Source organism: Zosterops lateralis (genome assembly GCF_965231275.1).
Source record: "Zosterops lateralis genome assembly, chromosome: 4".
Classification (NCBI taxonomy): Eukaryota; Metazoa; Chordata; class Aves; order Passeriformes; family Zosteropidae; genus Zosterops; species Zosterops lateralis.
The window spans coordinates 44,160,284-44,184,029 of NC_139765.1; the positions used below are offsets into that span (position 1 = coordinate 44,160,284).

At 39.6% G+C, this 23,746-nt stretch overlaps 1 protein-coding gene across 1 annotated transcript; it reads right to left on the bottom strand.

Annotated features, from left to right (window-relative positions):
- Positions 1-646: 646 nt before the first annotated feature.
- On the bottom strand, positions 647-4,282 carry LOC310909054 (prolactin-like; the record flags this gene model as incomplete). Its single annotated transcript, XM_083860617.1, has 4 exons — positions 647-841; positions 2,515-2,694; positions 3,730-3,834; positions 3,989-4,282. 4 exons carry the CDS (start codon positions 4,280-4,282, stop codon positions 647-649), a joined length of 774 nt encoding a protein of 257 aa, XP_083716743.1.
- Between the last annotated feature and the right edge of the window lie 19,464 nt (positions 4,283-23,746).

Sequence of the window (23,746 nt, forward strand, 5' to 3'; positions counted from 1 at the left end):
CAGGGAAATCTCATTGCAGCCTCACATGACTTAAAAATTGCTCATAAAAAAGAGTGAGAGTGGCTTTGTACATGGATAAAGAGTAATAGGATAAGGGGAAATGGTTTTAAACTAAAATAGGAGAGATTTAGGTTAGATGTCTGGAAGAAATTATTTACTCAAGGGTGTGGTGAGGCACAGGAATACATTGCCCAGAGAAGTTGTGGATAGTTCATCCTTGGAAGAGTTCAAGGCCAGCCTGGAAGGGGCCATCACCAACCTGATCTAGTGGATGGCATCCCTGCTGGTAGTGGAGTGGGGTTTGGAACTCAATGATCGTTAAGGTCCCTTTCAACACAAGGCATTCTGTAATTCTGTATATATATCTAAACTTTGTGAATCAGCCATAGTATAGTCTGCCACAATGTAACATGCAAGAACATTTATTTATCTAATGCTAGAGCACTCCTTTTTAGGTGCATTAAGTGACATACACACATGAGATTTTATTTAGTATTTCATCTGCATTGGTCAACTGTGTCAGCTTCCAAAGGATTTCAAAAACACTTTCCTATTAAAATTACTATGGAAGTGATAATTTAGAAGTTCTGGTTTTTTAAATCTTTATAAGAAACATGCTGAAGATTACTTCTCAAGGGATTACAATTTAGCAACTATTTTCTGGCATAATCCTACATTTGAGAATTTTTAAGTAGCTTTGTACTTTATTAGAATCTCTCCTAAAACAGTGAATGAAGTCTGAGTCACTCATCATGTTGGCTTCATTACTAATTGATAAACCAGTGCCTTCAGATGATGCCATCCCATTTAATGAATTGCTGATGATCCCCATTGACTGCATCTGTATTGAAAACACAAAAAGAAGTACAACTTGTAACTACACATACAACAAATCTTGAAAATACTACTGTGGAAGACAACTGAGGTGTCACTACATTGGGCTGTGCTACTCCAGATCTTTCACATATTTACTGAAGATATATGTAAAGGTTTTTACATAGAATAACATTGTCTTTTTATCCTTATGGTATCTCTGCAACTTTTAAACTAGACTGAAAATTCTGGGTACACTAGTAACGAATACTGCATCTGAGTTTAAGTAAAGGAAGCCTAAGGATTTGGTAATCCTTATTTCCTCTTGAAGTATTATAGCAAATCAGTCTTGAGATTTTTTTAGCCAATTATTTTAATGCTTTCTGTGAAGGGAAGCTCCTAACATGGTTTATTTAGCCAGCTCCAAGGTTTATTTAACCTGGTGAATTCTGCAGACTATGATCACCTCTCAGAGTAGGTGCTTCACAACAAAAGGAAGTTTAGAATTTTCCTGTTTTAACAGAAAAACACAGATGCAAAATATGGAATGCATTAATTTTTTGTAATTATAGTTCTACCCTGTTGTATATCCATGGTACAGAGAAGTCGTTACTTCAAAGATTTCCCTCTTAGTAATACTTTCAAAGGTGTTTTAGAAAAAATAAAGTAGGTAAATATACCAAAATTGTGTAGCTAGTTTGGAGTTTGGTTCAGCTACAGAATGAAGCAAAGGTCAAGTTTTGAAGTTGAACACTTCTGAACTTTAAGACCATTTTAACCCAGAACTATGGCTGCATTTGGATGATGGAGGTTCCAGTTCCATTTAAGATCTATTTCTATTTGTAACTTTGACTCACCCTAACCAGGGCTGAATTTTATCATAGGATACAATTTGGCTTATTCTAGTGATGAGCTGTTTACCTTTTTAAAACTTGTATTCTCCACTTGTGTTCATGAAGTTGAACGGTGATCTATTAGTGTAAGATACTAGTTTATTAATCACTGTTTTTAGTAAAACAGACAACCTCACAGTGTAGCCATTTTAGAGAATGGGCACACAGATTTCATTTATTCAGCCAAAACCACAGTTAATTTTAGATATAAAAGCACAAAAAATGCAAAGGTCTGAACTTCTAGCTAGTAATGAGAAGACAGTGATTTATATATGATCTGCCATAATTTGGAAGGAGTTTTGAAATTGTTTTGTGGCTGATATCAGACTTAAAGGGCCACTGTTGTCTTGAAGAACTTATCCCAGCATAAAATTATTGCCTTAGGAAGGAGCTCTTTGCATAAGACAGCAGTGATACTTGAATTACTTAGAATGTAAATCCAAATAATTATTAAGCATTTATCATGGTCTACCCACATCTTCTTTACTGGCCTAGAAAACTCAAGTAATTTCTAGCTTATATATGAAGCTACGAAAGACTCTAGTCTTTGTTCTTATATGTGTTGTTCATATATTTCATATTAATAAAATATTGCCTCACTGATATGGACTCCTATAATGCCATCAACATCTCTGCCAATCTATAACTAAGTCACATCCTCTGACAGCAAGATGACTGTATCTGTAACAAGGTCCTTCATTTTGCTAAATAAGAGCCTCCAAGCCCAAGTGGGAACAGACATTGCCCCCTCCCTGGAGTCACCCTGCCACATAACTGGTATGAATAAAAGCTACATCAAAAATCTTGCCTTTTCCGTTACTTTCTCGACTCCAGTCTTCAGCTCATGTACCATATTGCTGATTTCCTTAGCTTTGCTAAGGCTGTCATCAGGTAGCTGTTGATGGTGCTCAATATGCTGGTTAAAGTGGGAAAGTGGTTCTTTCCAGGCTTGCAAAAGTTTCAGTATCAGGTGAGTTAGTTCTTCTCTCTTATAAATTGAAAGAGTAAGGGAATGTCTCTGTTACTTTGCAGCAGATCACATGAATACTCTTAGTCTCATCGTGAAATCTCAGTGAGATTAAGATTTACATCTGTAATTCACTACTTAAACACCACTCTGTCTCTGGTTATTTGTGTGTATATATATAATAACACCCAGAAGTTGTGTTTGTCGTGTTTTCAGCTAGCATGAGCATGGCCTCATCTCCCATTACCCTTCCAGGGAACCTTCTAGAAGGACATTATGGGGGAACTCTTCACTCCATCACAACCAAAAACCAAAATGTTAACATTTGTCTGTCTCCTAGAGACAAAAGTTTCTCCCACTGGTGCATGCCCAACATCACAAGTTGCTTTTACTCTGTATGAACAAACACTTCCTACTCTTCTGTGGACTAATAATGATGCTTTTCTCTTTGCCATCACAGCTGTGATGTAAACAAATTTGCTGTTCCTTTCCCCTTACCTAACTACTGATTCAGAGATGACTGTTATGTCTTTCTCCTGATTGCTTTTTGTACTTTGCAGTGGTACTGATTAATTTAACTTCTTTGCCACACACAAATTTCTAAGTTCCTGTTCCACAGAGTTTGCCTCAGCAAAATCAAAGGATGTCTGTCAGCCATTCTGATTAAGTACTACTGCAATATCTTTATTATAACCAGTATATATTCTCCAAGCATAGGTAACCACATACAGATTTAAAATTCAACTAATTTAAGATTCATAGGCAATACCTCTATGATGTGCACCTGTTTGGGGTCAAAACTTAGCAACCTCTTTAATCCAAATTGTTGATGAAGCTCCAGAAGCATTAAAACCTCTCTGCCTATCTCCTGCCCGACCGGACTGGGGGACCACCACAGCATGATGAATGAGACATTTGGGGGTTCCGACAGGACGGGAGGTACATTCCCCTTTCTCCAGGAGAGGAGAGAAGGCGGTGTGACTCGCAGAGTCCCCTTCCGTCCCCCAAGCCTCGGGTACCCCCTTCTGCCCTGTCTCTGCCCACCGTTGCCCTTACCGGGATTTTTTGGGCATATTCTTTGCCGTTGGGGGTCAGCATCCCCGACGTGTGGCACTTCCGAGCGGGCCTTCCCAGCTCGTTGTCACGGGGAAAGTGTTTTTCCTACGGGGGAAGAACACCTAAACGCTCATGAGAGCACCACACCGCCCTACATCCCCCCGCCTTTTCCCCCATGCCCCCCGTCGGCAGCCGCTCCCCGGGCGGCGCAGCCCAGCCCAGCCCGGCCCGGCCCGGCCCGGCCCGGCCCGGCACTCACCAGCTCGGCGTAGAGCGCCGTGGAGAGGCTGTGGATCCTGCCCGAGTGCCGGATCACCCGGTCGAAGAGGTCGGCCACGCTCAGGGGGTGGCAGCCGGCGTCCCCCGGGGCGCAGAGCAGCAGCCACAGCAGCGCCAGGGCCGCCCCTGCGGAGAGCGCGGCGCGTCGGGGCGCGGAAGGCCGGGGTGTGCCCCCGCCCGGCCCCTCGCCCGCTCCCCCCGCCGCCCGGGCCGGGGCCACGGCCATGGCACTGCGAGCCCGTGCGGCTGCGATCGGCCGGCGATGTCCCCGCATCTCCTATATATGCCGGGATCTCTCGGGATGACGAGCATCTCCCCTGACGTGCTTAGCCCGCGGCCACCCTGAGCCAGCCCGCCCGCCCGGAGGGGCTCACGGCTCGGCGGGCGGACGGGAGCGGCCCCCGCACCCACGGGACCCGCTGTTCTCGGCAGAAATGGGTCTCCCGGGCTCGGTGGTGGGGCTGTACCGACCCCCAGCCCCCCGCCCGTCACAGCCCTCCTCCGGCGCCCCGCACAGAGGTGGCCCGGTCAGGGCCGTCCCAGGGCGCCCACGGCCCTCCGAGGGGTGAGGGTGGGTGGGGAAATGAGACCAGGGAAATAAACTGCTTGTGTCCGTGGTAATGGAGTTTACAAAAGGACAGGAATGGGTGAAATGAGGGCTAGGAAAGAAGCCTGGTCTGATGATATTCGCCTCTCAGCCATCTCTTCAAATCACACTGTTAAGAGCAGATCTACTTTCCCTGCTCTATTAGAGGTGATGAGAGGTAAGACTGTTGAAGATGTAACAGCTGGTGACTACATGTTTGGTGGTGCAAGTATACCTCAGGATGGTTGGGCCCACAAGGCTGAATGCTCAGGGAACAGCACAGCAAAGGACTTAGATCAGGACCCCTAAAGGGGTGCAGGTCCTATGGACATGGTTGGTGTCCTCTATTTTGGGGCACGAGATCCTGAGCAACCCTCAGGACATTTAGCAAAAGTTGAGATGCTGGTCATGAGGAAAATTAGTCAACTCCGCCCTTCTTCCTGAGGTTTTTCACTGCCAAGGGAAAAGTCTGCTTGGAAATGAGGATACATGTGACATGAAATTACTATCTTTTCTCCCCAGCCATTATGGTGGAGTTATGTATCTGTTTTCTAGCCTATGAATCCTCATTTCATTTATGGAAAATGGAAGGAATATACCAGAATGATGATCATCCCTCTCCCCCACCTTTAAGGGCAGCTGGGTAACTGGAACTCATTCTGGAGGTAGAAGACATGAGTTTGACTAGTTCTTGGCCAAGATGAAATGGAACTCTGTCACCTATACTCTGTGTGGATACTAAAAAAATGGTAGAAAACAGGTAGAGGTAGCTACTCTTCTAGCCAGATCCTAAAAGTAATTTGTCTGCCACTGCTTCTGATAAAGTCAAGAGGCATTTCCAAAGGACTCACATTTTGAAAGGTTGATAGCCCAATGGGTCTAAAGGATACTTTTAACCTCTCATTTTTTAGAACCTCTAAAATTAATTTAAAAAACAGTTTATTAAGATGTGCCTAATGATCTACACTATCTAGCAGTTCTCATTCTCTTACCTCTGCAGTGTCTCTAATGAATAAAACAATGCAGGTAATTTCAGTGTTAAGTGCTGCTGAGCCAGTTCTTTAGGGGGACCATACCAATATGGCAATAGCTCTGAGCTGTTTGCCAGCTAATAAACTGCTTAATGGTTTGTGGTCCAGCTGAAGACTCGGAATATTAATACTCATTAATTCTAATAATTTTCAGAAAACAAACAATCATGCATATGACAGGATCTGAAAGTTGTTGGTAGTCTGCATATAGAAAGCACATGACATATTTTTATTGGCCAATAGCCATTTTCTTTTATTTTTCATGTGTCTTGGAGAAATCCTGATATATGCATAGCTTAAAAAGGTTCCTTAAAGTATTAGATTTTTAAGTTTTGAAGGAGAAATGAACTTAAACTGTGACAAATGTAAATTACTTGAACAGCAACTCTGCCCCTTCATTGCTTGCCAAAGATCTATAATGCAAGATCAACTGGAGTTCATTATGTATTCAAGAATCACTCCTGAATTTACATCATGAAGAAGTAAAAGCTGGAATAAAAAGGTTTGTTTCAACCAAATCAGATCCACTATCGATTTTAACCTTTTCCTATAACAACAGGCATATTTTACAGCTTGAGAAGAGACACGTCACACACTTCTGCTTTGAAAGTTGACAATACAGGCTCTTGAATAAAACAGGATGAAAATTATGTAACCTGGATCTTAAAAGGGAAATGGAAAAAGAGTTGGCTATCTCCTTAAAGGAGTAAACCACTTTCTGAAGGCTGGATCTCAGATCTGTGTTTTTTCTGAGTTCTGTAAACAAAACCACTTCATTTAGAAGTGTTTGACTTCTCTCTTCTTACTTCTCTGCTCTTCTCTTTCTTCTCTATGGAAACAGCTGTCCAATTCATGTCTCTCTGCTTTCATATAGTAATCACTAAATTTGCTGATTTTGTCTTGATTTGTGTTGCTCTTGATTGTTGCAATCTTGAGACTCCAAAAACATACACAATACAAGATAAGTAAAAACACATAGTATTTTACATTAGATCTATTGATATAGCTGGGAAAATGGAAACAAGGTTTTTAGGCAATGTGAGCTTTTTCAGAGTGAGGCTTAAAAACTGTCTGCTTGATCAACTATCCCTTTTTAAAAAATCATTTGTTTGCAAACCTCATTTTACACTGGTTGTATATTTCTTGCCTTTATACCTTTCTACTTCTCCTTCCTCTCACTCTTCACAATATAAACAGTTTTTAGTCCCCTCATCTTAAAGCAACTGTTTCTTGTCTCCAGTTGTCACTCTGGGCAAAGTCCTTTCCTATCTTCTGTCTTATTAAATAACTTCACTCACTGAGAAGTTGCTTCCATTGACTAATTCACTAATCCCTGCATGGTGGTGCATGGTTTTCCTGTCAATTCTCATGTGAGCTCAGGGTGATAAATATAGACTGACCTAGGGCAGAGAAATCTCATTTTCTGTTAGCAAATGAAGTCCAGGAGCTGAGGGATCATATGCTTGACATATCAAATGGACCAGGCGTGCTGCTTCTTTTTCTACTCCTTTGCTGTGCAGCCTTGTACAGAGGTTGCATTTTTGCCTCCCTTGGGGCTGCAGAGATGTCTACTTTTTGTGACTGTGATTGTAGTGCACCAGTAGAGAGAAACATGTTTTTGAAACATCTGCTCTATTCCAACCCTCTGGAGAACATTAGTTCCTTAGCTGGTGTGCTGGCTACTCATGGGAATGAATTTCTGTGCTATTTTAGGCAACCCCTGTATGCACATAAAGATTAAGTAAAACTGAAGATCTAGACCCAGTTACAAATTCAGGTACTTAAAGTTCTGGAAGCCTTCATTATTATTAAAATGTGTTATTTTACATCCTGCTAAAGTGGTAGAAGCAATTGTGGAAGGACAGATTGCGGTCCCTGTGGAGTGCCTGAGCTGAATATTGCCATGCTAAAAAGATATTACTGTAAATCAATTATTTTCACCATACAATGATTTACATCATCATCCAAATCGAGTGGGAAAATCAATGCTTTCTTCATGAAGTGATTTTTTAAGGATATTGTTTCAGTTTATTTTTTAAGAAGAGAACATTTCTGTATTCATCTCTGTTGGCTTCAGTGGGCTGGTTCACTGTGTGAATTTAGATCTGTCTGATAGAAGACTTACTTAATATTGTTTTGGAAGGACAGTTTGAATCACAGGAAAACTAGGTGAAAACTGATCTTCACTGAAACTTGAAAGGGTAATACACTCTATGAAATATTAATTTGGAATTTTAGGTTCTTTTCTACACAAATTTTAGTTTGTGAAATTTAATAATTTGAAATATACATTTTATACAAGATTTTGTATATTTCAGTTTTGCAATTGGTCTTGAATGTAGCTCAGAGAAACAAAATGGGATTTAAGCATGAAAGGTAGAATCTATAATTAAAACATTTAATACTATTTAAACAATGAAACTTTAGGAGAAAAAAGTTGTGTGTGCTGGGATGTTCAATTCATTGAAAAATGATCTGGCTTATAAATGCAAAATATTTCTAAAATATATTAAAAATATTTTAAAAAGAGAAAGACATGATTGAATCTTACTACTATTCACAGATGTTCTTACTGTCTTAACATTACTAAAATGGGTGAGGTGTCATATTTTACCAGCTGCAGATTTTGGGGAATCCTACAATGGAACTCATTTTCCTCTAAACCACTATAAAAGAAAGCAGTCTTCTCAAAAGGAGCCGCACCCTCGCTAAAGATGCATCTTCATCCTTTCTACTTCTTACAGTGTCCATATAGGATGGTCTACATTGTGTGTTTGATGTGCTGTAATAACACTAAGTATTTCAAGCTTAGCTGTATTTCTCCTGATATGAAGTGTGTCACTGCTGTGTCAGGAGGATGAGTAGTAACATAATAAAAAGATGTGTTAAAGTTTAGAGGAGATGGGCTTGTATTTGAGCAACCTTTTTTTTGTAGAGAAAAATAAAATTATGTATTTAGTGTTTATAAGTGCATCAAGCAAAAATGCATTCTTTAGCTTACGATCAGAAGTTGCCTAGAGATAAATTTCAGGATAAAGTCTATACCTCAGTTCTGAGAATTTTAAGGAAATACAGATATCTCTGTCACACAATGGTGGCAATTTCAAGGCCATGTCCCAGTGTCCACTCAAATCTCCAGTCAGCTTTGGCTGACTTCAATAAACACAAGGGTTAGACCATTGTGCTGGCATACCTTCACTAATTTTGGTGTATTTGCTTTCGGTTCACTGGTGTCACAAAGATGAGGTTTGGGTCCTGAATCTACATTATTGATAAGCATTTGCAGTTGAAAATGATCTGCAACCCCCAGGGTTAATTCTGTAATATCCATCTGGAAAGAATACATGCTATGTCCCCTGTTCAGGAAATCAAATTACTTAGAGCATTTAGTGAAGTAGGGAAAGAAGACACTATGGCTGTCCAGAGATTTAAAATTATGCTTTGTTTAAATTGTAACGTCCCATCTGCCACCATATTGAGGTCATCATTGTAGAACAGAATCTTGTCAGAGGTTCCAAAGGTGCAAGTTTCTTATGAGTGTAGTATGGACATAACCTAACTGCAGTTAATTTAACATCTGGCTAGTGTCAGGTGTTGCCAAGATGTGCCTTCTCCACTGACATAATATTTTACAGCATAGAGGCATTGGCAATATCGCAAGCTTTGCTTTTTTCATAGCAGGACTCACAGGAAAAATGACATAAATATATAGGTTCTCCATTAAAAAAAAATTTTGTAGCTTCTGCTACATCCTTTTCCTATTCTCAAATATTATCAAGGCATTTGTTATTATAAAATTCTTCTTGCTGAAGCTGGAAATACTGACTATGCTATGGAATCTTCCTTTGCCCTTTTTGTGTATAAAAGCTAATATGTTTAATGACATGATTGAATGGTACTTTTTCTCATGATTTCTGCTTTGGCTTATTCAACTGAATAAGTGGCCATTGAATTTTGGTTTTCCTCTGTTGTTCACTGTATGCATTCATGCCTTCTTTACTACCCACTGTACCCATTCTGAGTACATAATAATTTTCTTTTTGGAATCTCTCTGTTGCTCTCAAATATATGTCTGTTCACACACATTAGTTAGTGTGTTATCCCAGCATATTCCTGTGGTGGATGGATGCTATCATGCCCATTTTGTAGATAAGTGAAGAGGCACAGTGAAATTACATACTCATTTGGATAGTCAATTTGCCATTCAAAGGGTATGAATAGTACTTGAAGAAAAGCCTCGCATCAGATTATGGAAACTTCATATATAAGTAATATCTTTACTGAACTCAGTTATAAAAGTGTTTTTCTTCAGTCCCAGCTCTGCTCTTCTGAACATACTTCCCTCACTACAACCACAGGGGGAAAAATAGGTAGTTCCACGCAGCTCTGCTTGGAATCCTGAGGTCTTATTTTCATTTTTCTTTTAAGGCAAGAAGTTGATAGCAGTGGTAAGTTATTATTCATCTCTGGGGAAAGGGGAAGATTTTTGCTGACACTAAGGTTGCACTAAGTGAGACCTGGGAACATTTTGTTCCATCTCAAACTGTAAAGGGGCTGTGCTGTAGTTAGAACTGTCAGTCTTGTCTCCAGTACTGAGACATCAATTCATGGAAGGTATTCCCTTCACCAAATATTCCTAGTATGTGGATATTTTTCTCCAGTTCTTCCCTGCCTTCTTGTTTTGAGATGCCTGTTCAACCTGTTGCATACTTTTTCCTACATCTTTTAGAAGTCTTTCCCCTCAGACTTAGCTTCTAGTTATCCTATCTGCCTCATTAATACCTAATCTTCATTCTCTTCCTTGCACCAGACTTTTTGCCCCATTCTATTTGCTTTCCAGCTAATCAGGCATGAAGCTTGACAGAATGTACCTGAAGCTTGGAAGGGAAAATCCAGATCCTGCTCTCCTCTACCTGTGCTTCCCAAACTGCTCTACATGGGACTGGTGGACATCCTCTCTGTATTTGAATCGGTCAAATTCTTCTTTCAGGGTTTCAGAGCACAGCCTGGAGACAGAGGCAATGTAGATGAGATGGTGCATACTCTGAATTAAGTGTCATGGTCAAAATCTTGTATCCCCTGGTAGTTTAGAGCTGCATCATCTTTGGGATGAAGGATGTTGAATGGAGGGGGGATTGCTTAGAAAATTTCCAGTTGATACCAAGAAGGTTATATTGCATGTATACAGAGTGCTTTCCTTTTCCAAAAGGTTACAAATTGACAATAAGAGGGTGAAGTTGCACAAGAATAGAAAACACTCATTTGAGCTTATAGTTTACAGCTGAGCTCTACATGGCTTCTGTTGAACAAATCCTGTTCCCTTAACTTAAAGACTTTTCTAGTCCCTGCCCACCCCACCCACAGTACCCAGGGGCTGGGGGAGGCAGTGAACCAGGTCTCATACTCCTAGGAACTACTAACAGTATGCACTATCCCACCCTCAGGTTTGGAGGTGTGTTTCAATCATTTACAGATGGAAAAAAAAACTGAGTGGAAAAATGACTCTTGAAGATGGTCCAAGGTGTCCTCCTGGCTGGGAAAACCCCCATGCCTTTCAATTCCTCTGCTCTAACCTCAGGAATCCTTCCCTGGACAGACTAGGTGCTCCATGCTTAGAAAAGACTAGTGCACATGCTCTTGACATTTATGTTATAATAAATATTGTATAAAGTGACGAATTATTTAGAATCAGAAAAGAAAAATTGCTCCTTCTTGTTCCCTAGAGGAATTTTTTTTGTGTGTGTGTATCTTTCCAAATCACTGACTTGAATTTCCATTTATATTCACATGCTTATGGACTTTATTCTTGTGTCATCCCTTGACTGCGGCCATGTGAGAGCATAGCGATAGCAAGAAACCCTGCAGGTTTTCTTACTAAACTGCTGCAAACCATTTAATAGATTGGAATAAGTGGCTAACCTTCCACTTTCTTATGTAAGATGATGAACATAGATTATTTATAGAGGCTGCTGTCTCTAAATTTGTTTACTGTCACATGGAATGTGTGTCTGTCTTTCACGTGTCTCCGTCAAACTCCTTGGAAAAAATAAACCTACTACCAAATGTTAAGAACCCACTGGTCCTGTTGTGCATTATAGTTGACAAGGATGAAATATGACATACTTATAATAAAACTAATTGGAATGAGTAATGTGTATATATATATAATTATCATGCTCATATGTTGACATCTAACTCTTGCCAAAGGAAATAATTAAATAACAAATTACTGTAATGTAACTTAAGGCTTCATTCCAGCATTTTTTAACAATCCTTATTGTCTCCAGGACAGGAATTATTTAAAATGGGTGGCCAGAATATCGTTTCAAAAGGGAGAAGCAGTCATGAAAATTAAAATTTACTTTCCCCTGTGTATTTGCTCTAACTCACCTTTGTGTGAAAGAAGTACAGAGAAATAAAAGTTCTCATACCCTGAACCAGGCATAACCAGCCAGGAGTACAAGACCCTTCCAGTCTGCTCTCTTTATCTTCTCATCTTTCTGAGAAGAGGAAGACATGCACTCTGTATTGGAACTGTAGGACCCTTGAACTGCAGGGTTCTTCTGGATCTTCCTCATCTGCTGGTCCTCATGCTCCATGGGTGCTGTGGCTCTGTGCTTATCAGTGAGCTCAGTCCTGTCAGGAGACAGTGCTATTTGAATGGCAGAGTTTAAATCACAAGGGATGGGAAGAATCCTTACCCTGACAGTGTTTCTGAAAATGCCTGATGATGTTCCTGCTTTATATACCAGACAAGCTATCACCTCTTAGTACATATCTGCTGCCAGGGGTGGGTTGTTCCAGCTACAAGTAGGCAGGGTAGAGCCTGTCAAAAGAAAGGGAGATTGAAGCTTTAAGCAGACCAAAGCCAAGTGCAGCGCTTTTACAGAGACTTCTGCTCCCTGTGACTCCCTGACCACAGATCCTGTCTGATCTCCCTCACCACAAGATGGAATAGAAAAAAAACATGAGTAGAGAAAAAGGGACTCTGGAAAGGCCTGCTGTGGAGCAAAAGGGTTTGTGTTTCTGATTAAATGCATGATGTTTTAAGACTCTAAGCCTAACCAGTCTTGTGGTGTGGCATGAGGTCAAACTGCCTCATTCGAGTTTATCCCTTTCCCACAGGTTCATAAAGGTGTAGGTGACTGGCTGTTCACTAGCCCTAAGACATATCCTTGTAACATTCAGCTTTTTTCTTGTTGATAAATCCAACAAGGTAAAGTCTACAGTATCAAAAAAGGAAAAAAGAAGAAGAAAATCTCTGGAAAAAAATTGGCTTGTGCTAAGACATAATCTGAGAAGGAAAAAGTAAACTGTTACAAAAAACATAAGCCCAGCCAGAAGGAACTAACAGCCATTCCTGCAAAAATTACATCAAATTGCTTTTCCCTGCAATGACTAGTTGAAATGTGAAGCTTGGAAAGAATGGGAGAACTAGGAAGGGAAGACAGTTTGAGGATAGAAAACCTGGTGAAAGGAGGAAGATCCCAGATGGCCAAAAATGTTCAGCATTTCAAGCTCACTGCCCAGACTGGTGTGTCACTCGGCAAATGAGAAGAAAGAAGAAACTTTTCTTTACCTCTGACACAGGCTAGAGAAATCTTCATGTTCCCATCCCTTCTGATTTTAGTTTCATCTTTACTTGACAAGAGACTGTTTATAGTGTTGGGGATTTTTTTTTAATGTCAGTTGCAAAAAATCTGTAGGAAATAAAATGATAAGGAATACAAACACTGTACTTTTTCTCAGTGTTATATTATGGATGTATTACTGGACTTTTCAGTTTTTCTTAGGTATGCAGGTGTTTTAGTTGATGTTTGTACAAAAATGAATGAACCATCATGTGGTCAAATGGACAACTATATCGGGCATTAAGAAATAAATTATAATTGTGCATCACCAGCTATCAATGATCTTTAGGAAATGACAATTTCTATCAGTGAAAACTTATCCTACATTTTGTTGTGGAACATGTGAACCCTGAAGGAACCATCACAGGCAGACTCATTAGCAAATGCTCCTTTCTTTAAATTACAGACAGAATATGTTGACAATTAAACTTAATTGCCAAGAATGTATTTGATTTAGAATTACTGAACCAAAGACTCTGAGATTTTTATAGGGAAGTACATTGTCACACCATCTTTCTTATTTATTTGGGGCCATTAATTATCATGCTGAGGCTTAGCAAGAACAGTACTGGTGGGTTTTTGAATGTGTATAGATTTTGAGCTATAGCTATTTCCTTGTTCTTCTCTCCTGATGTGACATTAATATTTTCCTCTCTGTCTCCCACTGTCAAGTCTATCATGTAAATGTATGTAAATATACAAGTCACTAAGTATGACACTAAGCAGCCATACTAAGTTATAGTAACTATTTGCTTGAATAGCAATATAAGCCTGAAATAATGTAAGTAAAATGGTGTGGTTGTCTGTTTGTCAGTGGCAGAGTATATCTTTAGAAGAGAAAAACTGTCAAAGAAAATGAGTATAAAGACATCAGCTCTGCAGAGTATGAAAATATATGTGTGGCTATGAATGTCTGCTAGCTGGACTGATCAGTCTGACAGCTGCAGGATTACTTAAAGTTACTTCTGAGTACCTCTTGGAGTTCAAGCCTGAAATCTTAAGGGCTATATCCAGATAAGACCTTCTGCATCTGTGGAGAATCCCAATAGAGTGATCTGGAGAACTGACAGCAGCAAGGAAGTCCTGCAGAACCACCTCTGATATTTTAGAAGATGGAAACTGAAATTAAATAGTCTCAGTTGAGATTTGCCATTGTACTTGGGGTTCTCATTCACATCCAGAACTAATGCAAAACTAACTCCAGGCAAGATTTAAAAAAAAAATTCTTCATTTTAAATAAAGACTATTAATAATACCAGTGATGTGACAAATTATATAAATTAGAATGAGGATTTTTGAAGGCTGCAGTGATAGTGAATAGGTTGATTTCTAATTTTCTCTGTAATGTGCATTATATATCATTTAATGGGAGAGAACTGTGCTTTGGAGTCACATTGTTATCTAAGTAGTCTGACATTTATCAGATGATTTTTCAAAGGGACAGAAAAAGAGAACAGCAAAGAGATGGGAAAGTCAGTGGGAGCTTTGAAAATGTTACCTTTAATTTAATGTTTTTTAGGTAATGTATAAATATTGTCTGAGAAGCTCAGTCTATTGTTTAACAAGTTAATATTTTGTCTTTGCCCATAAGCAAATATTTGACTCATACAATTCAAATCATTAAAAGTGTGCTTCAAGCATGAACACATGTGGAACTAATTTTTGTCTGGTGTCCTTATCACGTGGTAGATTTTCAATGATAGGAGATATTGAATGAGTCACTTCATAATGCTCATAATGCAAGATTAAATGAGGATGATCTTGACCTGAGCTTATGTCTTGAAGGGAAGGAGATCACAGCACAGCTTTTTCTCCATTATTCTATAAATTTACCTTAATTTAGACCTGTAGAAGTAGCCTCTAGTTAGGCAGTAGGGAATTTTGGTTTTATACTTAATTTTTAGTCCTATTTTGTCATTGGATGTTGGCCTCATTGTTTTTGTTGTAATTTGTGGTATTTGTCAGTTACATGGCAAAGTGAAGTTGATTTGAACTAAAGGCTACCAAAGGCCACTAAACTCAAGTCAATCATAAGCAATAAATCCAAAGACAGTATAACAGTAGTGGTTTATCTTGTAACTAGATTTTTTTTCCCAACAGCCAACATGTTTTGTATCTATTGCACATGGTATGTGTTGCCTTTACTGTCCAGTTTTTATCACTGAAATTTGACACAGCACCACTGACCTCCATGGGGCTGTGTTTGCTTAACAGCAGTGGATCTTCCAACTCTGACAGGAAGATTTGATAATTTGCCTTGTGGATTAGAGTTTCATTTTCTCTCCTACAGATAACTACTCCAAACCATGTCTGAAGAGAGAAAATCAAGGAGACCAGCAAACTGAGAACTGTGTGTTGGACAGCAGAACCAGAGCAAGGCTGGATATTAGATAACAGCTAATCTTTAGCTGTGATCCTTTACAGCCACCCTTACCCACTCCCTAGTCTGCCCTTGACTCAAGTCAAAGAGTGATGGCATTGTATTGTACACTCAATTTGAAAACCTTAAGGAGGATCAATGATCAGGGTGTCAAGTCTGGAGGTGATGGCAAAGTGTCTCTGGTGAATCAGAAACTAGTAGTGAGCAACATAATGGATACAGGGACACTGAAGCAGATGAAACACAGCATCAAGAGGAACAAAAATAGGAGATGCAAAAAAAATGTAGTGGGAATGGGAAGGGAGGATGGTAAAGTATAACCAGCCCTGAAGAGCAGTGTGACTGTCTGCCTTGTGACATTGTCAACTATCAGGATACCCTGATACAGGACAGGAGTACAGATATTCTCAGTGGGGTCTCTGGGAAACGGATGGAAGTGACACAATACAACGGAAACTCAAAGGGGAAAGATGAGGCCATTTAGTCAATTTATTAGGATATTTGTTGGCCAGGTTGGAGAGAAGAGCACTATTAAATGGGAAGTGGAGGGTTGGCTCACTTATGAGCAGAGTGCGTCACTGGGGGTGGCAGAATTACTAGAGATGGATGGATAATGTTTGCTTTAGCTTGCTGAAGTCAGTAGGCCGCCTGCTTTGGTAAAAGTTGCATTACATTTTAGCACTAGTGAAAAGGTAGCTGAAGTTACATAGAATTCAACAGCTGAAAGCAGATTCATTTTTCAGTCCTTCTGGGAAGAGTAAATCAAACCCAAATAAAAGTGGTTGTTTCCAGGTGCAAAGGAAAAAATCAGTATGACTTCTACACAACCAAATATTCATCTGGCCAAAGCAAAAAGCCATTCAAACAATGCTTCCTTAATTGAATGCAAACATGCCAAGGCTCTATGATAGTTGGAGATGCTTTGATTTAATGTGTATATATATTCCATTTTCTTACACAGAAATGAAAAAGGTAAGAAGGGGAAGAATTATTTTTAAACAAACACTTTCATTGTTAAAGGAGTTTAGAGTTTATTCAATTACAATATATATATATATATAATCATATTTACAGCCATAAGGCCATAACATAAGAAGACATTTTACAACTTCATATAATTTCAAAAAAGTCCACACTTTCTTCTCGTATCAATGACATCATCTCTCATTTACTGGAAAGTGTTAGGGTTTGGGGAGTAGCTTTTCCAGCAGTGTATGTAATACAGAAAAAAAAAAAAAAAGAGACACATTAAAGCTGTTGCAGACATTGTTATTACAAGCTGTAAATTGTGTAGAATGTTTCTAGAGAAAAAAGTTCTTAAACAGTTCAACGGTCTTGTTTTCTTTCAGCCAAATGGCAAAAGAAAGTACATTTTGATATCTAACTGCATTGTGGTGACAGGCAACCCTTGTGTTTGCAATCAAGGAGCTAAATGTCAGCATACTGCTTTTTATTCAGACGTGAATTCAGAGGTCCTCTTCAGATATTGACCTACATGTCTAGCGTGTTACTGATAATAGATTTTTAAAGACAGAAAGGTGAAGGAGAAATTGAGATTCAGACCTAGCTACAGCAGTTAAAGCAAAATGGTTGATGGGAAAAGGGTCATGGCTTCAGGAGTAGCTTCACTGCAAATTTACACCTCCTGCCTGTAAATACAAGTAGATAGTTAACAGAAGATTGGCAAAAGTACAATGTAACTCAGAATAAAGAAAAAAATCCTAGTCTCCCGAACAAGAAAACATATTTTTTTAAAAATGTTGCGTCTTTTTCCTTTGCCAAGACTTGTATTGAAGAGTTTGAACTTCATTTCCCCTTTATCTCCTTCCTCCTCCTTCTCAAAAAAAAAAAAAAAAAAAAAAAAAAAAAAAAAAAGAAAGAAAGAAAGAAAGAAAGAAAGAAAGAAAGAAAGAAAGAAAGAAAGAAAGAAGACAGGTTATTTTTTAATTTGGAAAAAAAGACTCCAGAAAATTTAGAGCAGGGGTTTTTTTCCCCCTCAAAAAAGTTTTATTTACATTAAGACATTCAGTTTTATTTACTTTGGCCTGATAGTTGTCTCCTTGAATCATGCAAAGTATTAGGGATATTCCTAAGTAATTACATGGCTGGAGATTTACTCATCGTCTTTGATTTCTATTGGACCCACTGGATATAAAAGCACAATTCTTTAGACAAGAGTTGGTTATGGAAAAATGTACAATGAAAGAAAACTTCTTGGGAGAACTCTCAAACCTTGTTATTACTTATACATTTGTTCTTTAAAAAAAATTTCAGTTTTACCTTTAGTTTTTCTTTCTTTTCTTTTTCCTAGAACTGTTTTGTGTCTAATAGGTTTTCTGGATTACTGATCTTTTAATTCTGATGTACTTAAGGCATTCATTAATAGTACTGTACTTCTATTCCATGACCAGATGATATGTCCTATGTCTCTCAAGAAAATTGTTAAGACTGTTATAAGGTATCAGCAATTTTATCCTCTCCCCTAATCCATATTACTCTAGTCCTGCAATGTTAGATTTAATTTTCCACATTTTGCACATTTTCTACCTCTGTTTCTTTTCTTCTTTCTTTTTTTCCATTTTGTTATTTGGTATCAGGGGGTGGTTGGACACTGGAACAGGCTCCCCAGGGAAGTGGTCACAGCACCAGGTCTGACAGTTCAAGAATTTGGACATTGCTCTCAGGGACATGGTGTGACTCTTGGAGTGTCCTGTGCAGGGCCAGGAGTTGGACTTGATGAGCTTTGAGGGTTCTTTTCAACTCAGCATATTCTGTGATTCTGTGAAGCCATTGCAGATATCTGCATCTGTGTGAGAAAGAAAGATGTGGAAAGGATGGGTGGGGCCAAGGTGTGAAGACGGGATGGTGTTGGTATCATCACACAGAAAAGGATGCTGTGGAATTTCTGGTCTGATGTGAAGGAGAGGTATCAAGTGTTGGACACATAGAGCGTTGGTTATGCATCTCTGAAAATAGCCAGGCTTTCTAAGAGTGCAGTGCATGCCGAAAGCACCCTGAAGATGTGAAGCTGGGACTGTTTGTTTAGAGGACGGTACCTCAAGCTGCCGATAATGTCAAGAAGTTTGTGTGTTTCCACTGTTTAAAGTATTGAAGGCCTTTTATTGATGGGTTTGACGTCACAACTCAATGGAACAAACTCTTGCCAAGAGGAGACTACCTCTGATCACTTTGGAAACCCTTGGAGAAAATGTGATGAAGAGTGGAGAAAATTATTATCTTCTATCCCTTCTTAATAAAACCTCTGCCATAGGAAATTTCCTTTATTTAATTCATTTCCTTTATTTAATTTTTTAGGCTTCTTGCTTACTTTCCGTCTGAGCCACAAGCAGTACCCGATTTTAAATGCTTTTTCTTGCCACAAGATGGCAGTGCAATCCTTTAGATAACAACACGGGTGGGCAGCAAACTTCATTTTCTAAAGACAAACTTTCAGAACAGAACACTTTGAAGAGACTATTTCCAGGAGATTTTATAGTTTAATGAGAAAGGACATGATAGTTGTTTTAACTGCTGTTATTTATAATTCTGGCCAAAATAATTCACCTGGTGTCTGAACATGCACCACTGCTGTTTAATTATTGGACAAATAAAACTAGTTCAATTAAATAGATTTGTATAGCAAAAGAAGGATTTTGTGGTGATACGCTTTATATGCATCCCAGATGGTTGCAATATATGGGTGGCTTATTATAGTACATTTCTTTTGCATGTATCTAAATGCAATCTCCTGCTGCCTGAAATAAAGTTGGATCTCAGAGTATGCCTAACTGCTTTGTGGAATCAAGATCCAAGATCACTTTAAAGCTCGACATCTGGCACTTCCTTAGCTTCCCCAACCTTCCTGCTGCAATGTAAAACTAACTGCAAGAGCATTGTTGGGTTTTATTTTTATTTTGTCAATGGCCCAGAAGTTTCCATCTAGTTACCAGCTGGGATCAGCTCTGGAGAAAAAAAAAAGAATCACAGCTCAAGAAATGATCCGAAAGCAGCAAGGTAACCAAATGAATCCAGGACCACAGTGCACTCCTTCAAATGCTTCCTTCATAGAGCTGCGGTAAGCTGTGTAAATTTAAAGTTCCTTGAAGGAGCTTTCCAAACTTTTTACATACAGCCAAAGTCACAAAAGATAGTTTGAAAGGTGAACTTAAAAACCTGCTTTCTTGTTAAGAATTTAAAACACAATGCCTGTCATCACCCTATAATCGGCATATAATAAAGGCAATTAAAGAGATGCAATTCTATCTAATTAAGTATAATAAGATATGTCAAAATGTCTAATTTTGTTGTTGCATTGATTTGCAAAAGCTTCTTTAGGTAGAGTATGGTCGAAGCCTGGGCTTGGCACTCTGAAGCAGCTGAGTGCAATTCTGCTCACTGCCATGAGTCTGTGCGACCTTGATGTCAAGGAGATGAAGAGAAAAACAGGGAGAGGGGTTCTTCTCTCAGTGTGTCAGTCCTCATCTCTGAAAGGAGAATTACAATTCATCCCTACTTTCTCATCTGAGTATCTCACCTATTTTGAACCTAAGTGCTTTAAATGCTATTGTTTCTGTACTTTTGCAAAATTAACTCAGCTAAATTGCATCTCCCAGCAGTATAACAATACTGCTAACATTGTAATTAAATGCACTATCATTGTAAGAATTAAACTTGGATGTGACTTAGCAATCTTGTGTTAGAGAAGACATTTTCTCATGGATTTATTATACTCATTCAGTGTTATACACTGTCCTTACTTAGGTGCTCGCTGCCATGGGGATTTTTTTCCTCTCAGAAGACTTCAGTTTGCCATTTTCTTCTAACAACAGCACATTTTTCTGGCAGTATAAAATGTTACAAACAGGCCTCTTCTTTAGCTGAATTACTATCGACAGTCAGGACAGGTGTAAGTGAGGTTAACAGGAGATACACTGACCTGCAGAGAGGATTATGGTCTTCTACTTGCCCTATAACTGACAAAGCAGTTCAGCTTTTGGCAAGTGCTTTCATAAAGTTTATCCTTGTTCATAAAACACTACACTGTTGATGCATGGGAGGCATGTTTATTTTCTAGTTTAAATCTTTCTAGGGAAGCAGGGTACAAAGCTTCCTTCAGTGGCTGGCAAGGGCCAGATACCACAGTCCCTGCCACATGGTCTGCCTCCATCTCCTTGGCATACAGAATCATTTAGGTTGGAAAAGATCTTTGAGATCTTTGAGTCCAGCCTTTGACTGATCACCACTTTGTCAACTAGACCATAGCACTAAGAGCCACATTCTACAGGACAATCTACAGCTGTCCTGTGCAGTATTCACTGCCCCTGTATCCACTGTGGTGTGTGCAGATAAACCCTAGCTGCTGCCCTGAGGCTGACCCTGGTAAAAGAGGCACACAGCAGTGGCCTATTAATTATAAAATAATCACAGAGCTCCTTCCCAGTCTACTAGTTTGGGCAGTTCAGGGCTATGGGATGGTTCAGCTGCACCCTCCTGGGGACCCCATGCCACAACAGGAGATGGACAAGATGTGGAGCAGCCAAGCCTCAGCAGAGACAGTGACCCAGTGCCACCTCAGAATGAAGTGTTTACTCTGGGATGGCTGCTGAGGAGCATTCAAGGAGAGTCTGGAAGAAGAAGGGATGTGAGTGTTTGTGAGGGTTTGAAAGTAAATCAGCAGGAGAAATTAACTCCACACAAATACCTTGCAAGAGATTTCAAGACAGAAATTACAATTAGAAAAATTACAATAATTGCAGCAATACAGAAAAAATGGCTTAAATACACAAAATCAGACTACAACCTGGCCCCTGTTGGTCAGGGTGGTGGTCATGGTCCAATTAAGCAGTGTTTGCAGTTCTATTGTGGTTGCAGTCTTGTCAAAAGCAGTGGTCCTGTGGAAGGTCAGGTCTTCCTCTGCAAGTTCATGTTCTTCTCCGCATGTCCAGTGATGGTAGTGGTCCCAGATCATTATATATATAGATATATAAATATAATATATATAATCCCACAGATTATATATCCTCAAATGCAGGCAGGAATGTTCAGTGCCTCCCCCAGGGCAGGGAGTGTCCCAATGGGGCTGAGTCATTGGTGTGAAGAAAAAGAAACTTTACCCTGCCTCTGCAGGGCTGCCTCTTTTTCCTTATCTCATGCAACACCAAGCTGGTAGCCTGAGGGGTGAGCTGTGCACTGGGCAGCTGTTGCAAATTACCCACTATTAACAGTTCACCAGGAATAATATAGATGGGTGTAGAAGACATAGTTTGGTTACTCTTTCTGGCACTCTTTCTCCTGTAACAAGGACAGTGCTGGACATGCTGGGTTGGTTAGTTGGTTGGTTGGTTGGTTGGTTGCAGGCTGACCACCTCTTGTCTTAAGGAAATTGCCAAGCTGGGAATGGTTTGTAAATAGAAACTAAAAGTTCTCAGGCTTATGAGTAATAAGTCATGTCCCTTTTTTCTTAACATTACCTTGTCCCCCTTTCTTGCACTGCAGGAGGAAGAGCATGAATGCATGAGACCTAATTAGAAAGAGCTGAGTTAGTGTCAAGTACACCTACACTTGTTAATGGAGCATAAAATAAAACCATGTATTGCAGCAAAAGAAAATTAATATTGGCCATGAAACTTTCTATTTTATAAATTGGAATAATTGTATCTGGTGCAGTATATCACTTTCAACAGTTTGCTTTAGTAATCTTAGAGAAACGACTCTTCAATATACCTGGGGCTTGTAGCAAAAAATCTCTCTCTTGTTGCAGTGTGCATTTTGGGTTTTCTAAATTTCTGTATGTTTTTGTTATTAAATCTCTGTAATGGTTCATCCCTACCAACCCCCCTTTCCCAAATCGCTGTATCTTCCCCTTACAATAACCTCTCCCAGGTCATTGTAATTCTTCACTGATAAGACCCATTACCACACCCTTCAGGCTTCATTGCTTTGGCAAAAGCCTTAGTGACTCAGCCAGGCTTCAGGTATCCCTACTCCCCTTTTGCCCCAAAATGGCCATGCCAATGCCCCCTGTTCCTAAGTCACTCCCCTTCATTCCCAAAGGTAACACCCCCTGTACTTAAGGGCAGGTAAGCCCTAGAAATCTTCACTTGCACCTGGGCTTCGGCCTGAATAAAACCTTCCTGGTCCCCAAGTGTGAGTTCGCTCCTTCTTCCAGCCGGGAACACGTCTCTGTCTGGGGTTTGGACCCACAGATGTAACTCGTTTATATGGTTATCTGAAGAGCAGGACTGGCCAGAGGAGCAGCTCAGAAGTAACCATACGCTCTGATTGTAGAAAACCCTTTTTAACCAATTTTTATGACCAAGTTAGAGTCTGTTCAGTTTGAAATTCTCTATCCTGAGATTATAGCCTCCCAGCAAAATTATTTTAACAGTTTTGGCTAAAGCAGCCTAGCCGCTCACTGAGAGATTGTTTTGCCCACAAGTATGCGGAAGGAGCCCAGAGACTAGGGAGTAAGGAAGGATGAAAATAAAAGTTTGGATGATTCTAATATGAATACTGAGACTGGAAGAGACAGACTGGAGAGAGATTGAAGAGAGGAATAAATTCTTCCGTAAGTAAAACCAGCACTGAGATAAGAAACTTGAGATATGGAAGTACAGATTTTCTGTTAAAAAAAGTGCACAATTATACTGAGAGGAGAGAGACTGACAAACTTGAGAGAAAATTAGAGCTACAGAAGTAGCAAAAGCACTTCCACTTGTTAGTCAAGAGCTGGAGAAGAAATAGCCTCAGGATAAGGGCAGGTCAGCAATAAGTAAGAAGCAAATTTGGAGGAAATGTTCAAGGAAGATCACAGAGACCTCTATACCAGAAAGAGAATCCTATGACTGACAGCAAAGATTTTTAGTGTGTCACCCAAAACTTGTTACCAATTTTATAATGTACAAAACTTCATTGCACAATGTTTATTTCCCTCTTGTGCTTTTCTTAAAACAAAAATATATATACCAGACTCCGAAGGAAAGGTTTTTTAGGTTAGGGAAGAAATTATTATCAGGGAGAGAGAAATACATATGGGCAGATGAGGTCTAATTTCCTACACACTCTGAACGCTCTCAGACAATATATCTCAGACAATATATTCATTTCCATC